The 2,331-nt window shown below is 42.0% G+C and overlaps 1 protein-coding gene across 1 annotated transcript; it reads right to left on the bottom strand.

Annotated features, from left to right (window-relative positions):
* Positions 1-177: 177 nt before the first annotated feature.
* On the bottom strand, positions 178-2,331 carry LOC122517379 (histone deacetylase 4; the record flags this gene model as incomplete). Its single annotated transcript, XM_043635731.1, is given in 5 exon segments — positions 178-317; positions 398-952; positions 1,065-1,402; positions 1,497-1,766; positions 1,920-2,331. Coding segments are annotated over 5 exon segments (1,715 nt in total), but the record flags the coding sequence as incomplete, so codon positions are not given.

Below are 2,331 nucleotides of genomic sequence, written 5' to 3'. Positions count from 1 at the left end.
CTGCAAGAAAAACAAATTAATTGCGTGCACTTTCGTGTTTAAGATTTTTAACCGTCTTTCTTACAATTAGATCTTTTTGTAGATTGCGGTTAAATAATACATGAAAATAAATGATAAATATAATTATAGAAATAAAGTGAAATAATTGCGAGACTATTTATTAAATTTGATACTAACGTAAGGTTCGTAGGCTGTTGCATTGAAAGCGAAGCCATCGCAGATACCGTTTCCGTTTCATCGTGTTCCTTCTGACTTGCCTCTATTGCACTCATACCGACGGTATGAGCGAAGAGTTTAACACATTGCCAATGAGACATCTGTTTTATAAGATATAGAATAAAATGAAATAAAATAGATTTGATGTTTCATTATTAAAATGATGATTATTATTAATTACCTGAATGGCTATAGTCTTTTGTAACGTATCAATGGCATTTTGGCAAGGTGCCCGCGTGAGTTCATCTTCTCGAATGGGAGTTGGTTCATCCCCTAACAAAGCTCTTACGCATTCCTGAGCAGAATCGCATATCGCTGCTAAATCGTAGCCACCTTCCAATGCGAGAACAACCTTACCACCTGCTAGAGTTAGCAACTGCTGTGTCATTCTACCGAAACACGCAGGGCTGACCTTGTAACCACCGAGAGGTGCAGGATGACCAACGGCAGCATCGAAACCGGCGGACACTAGAATGATTTCAGGATCGAATACTTTAGCGATCGGCATAACGATCGTACGAAATGCTGCTAAATATTCGGCATCTCCCATCGGTGGGTTTAATCCACCAGACCATGCTACGTTCACGTTGTATCCTAAACCTTCGCCGGTACCACATTCTGTTGGTCCCCCCGTACCGGGGAAAAAGTTACCCTCGTCGTGTCGGTGTATGGAAAGATAAAGTACTCTAGGATCGTCGTAAAACATATGTTGAGTTCCATTTCCATGATGAACGTCCTACAAAATGTTCATCGTTTCAAGTCCCTCGAATGATAATTCGAAATGTCCGGCTTATTAATTAATACCAGGAATTCAAAATACAAATAGGTAAGTATTATTGTGTTATTACCCAATCAAGAATCAATATCTTTCTGATATCGAGTTTTTGTTGTAATAAACGAGCAGCGATTGCTACGGAATTGAAGAAGCAGAAGCCCATCGCTTGATTACTCTCCGCATGATGTCCGGGTGGTCTAACGACGGCAAAACCATTCTTGATGTCACCCATCGCTGCTTTCAAAGCGAGATCTACCACGCATCCTACTGCCATTCGGGCGGCAGGTGCGGTGTTTAATTCGTTCCACGTCGTATCAGAATCAACGCCTACTCCTCCGCAAGGTAATTCAATAATCGGTAATTGTGGAAACTTCGTCATGTCTAATTTCTGACGATTCATAGGATTCGTTCCTACGTAAAAGAATATATTTATATTTAAAACAGAAAGATATAATAATAGTATACGTATTCTAATAAGCGAACATTATTATTAGTCATTAATTACCGAATAAAAGCGTGTGAGCCTCGCTGTGACAAGTTTGGATTTCTTCTAGTGTAGCCTGACGCGAACGAACTCTACTGCAACGCTGAGACAATCCCGTTTCCGATAGTCTAGCCCAAACACTTTGTAATCTACCGCCGTGTTCGGGATGGCCCCTTACAGTTTCACCACAAACACAGGCGTGTTTTAGCATCAATTGATCATACGCCAGTCCTGTGTTAGCTCGATGAGGAGAACCCCGAGCAAACATATCACCACCGCCACCCTGAGGTCCTTCGTGAAAGTTCAAATCAATAATTATATCTTACTGGTTCCTTTCGATGAATGTCCTCTCTCGTGGTGTATTCATCATCATCATCATCATCATCATCAGTCATAATTACTTCCGAATAAACAGAAACTAAATATCAAATATCTCTGGCTTACCTAAATGTACCAACGGACTAGAGAGTGCTCTGGATAGTGGTCTGGATTGTGAATTCCTTCCACCGGAATAGGCCGTAGACTCGTTCGTCTGCAACGTATGTCTCATCATCAGATCTCTCTGCTGTTGCAAAAATTGTTCGCGATCCCTCTGTTGCTTCGACATTTCGCTTTCCTCCGACAAATCCTTTTTCCCCGTAAGATCTATAACTTCGGATTCCTCGGTTTCCGGAGCTTCGTCCAACTGATTCGTCTGTCCCCGAGAACTGACCCGCGTCAACACGGTCTGACGTATCTGTTGTTTCAAATAATTATGCGCTTGCTGTTGATCGTGCTGATGTTGTTTCTCGATCAGGTATTCCTCGTAATGCGCGGGCGGTGCCATTATACCTCCTTGTAACATCGGATGACCGAG

The sequence above is a fragment of the Polistes fuscatus genome, unplaced genomic scaffold, assembly GCF_010416935.1.
Source record: "Polistes fuscatus isolate 324 unplaced genomic scaffold, CU_Pfus_HIC Scaffold20, whole genome shotgun sequence".
NCBI lineage: Eukaryota > Metazoa > Arthropoda > Insecta > Hymenoptera > Vespidae > Polistes > Polistes fuscatus.
This window is presented reverse-complemented; position numbering and strand designations above follow the sequence as displayed.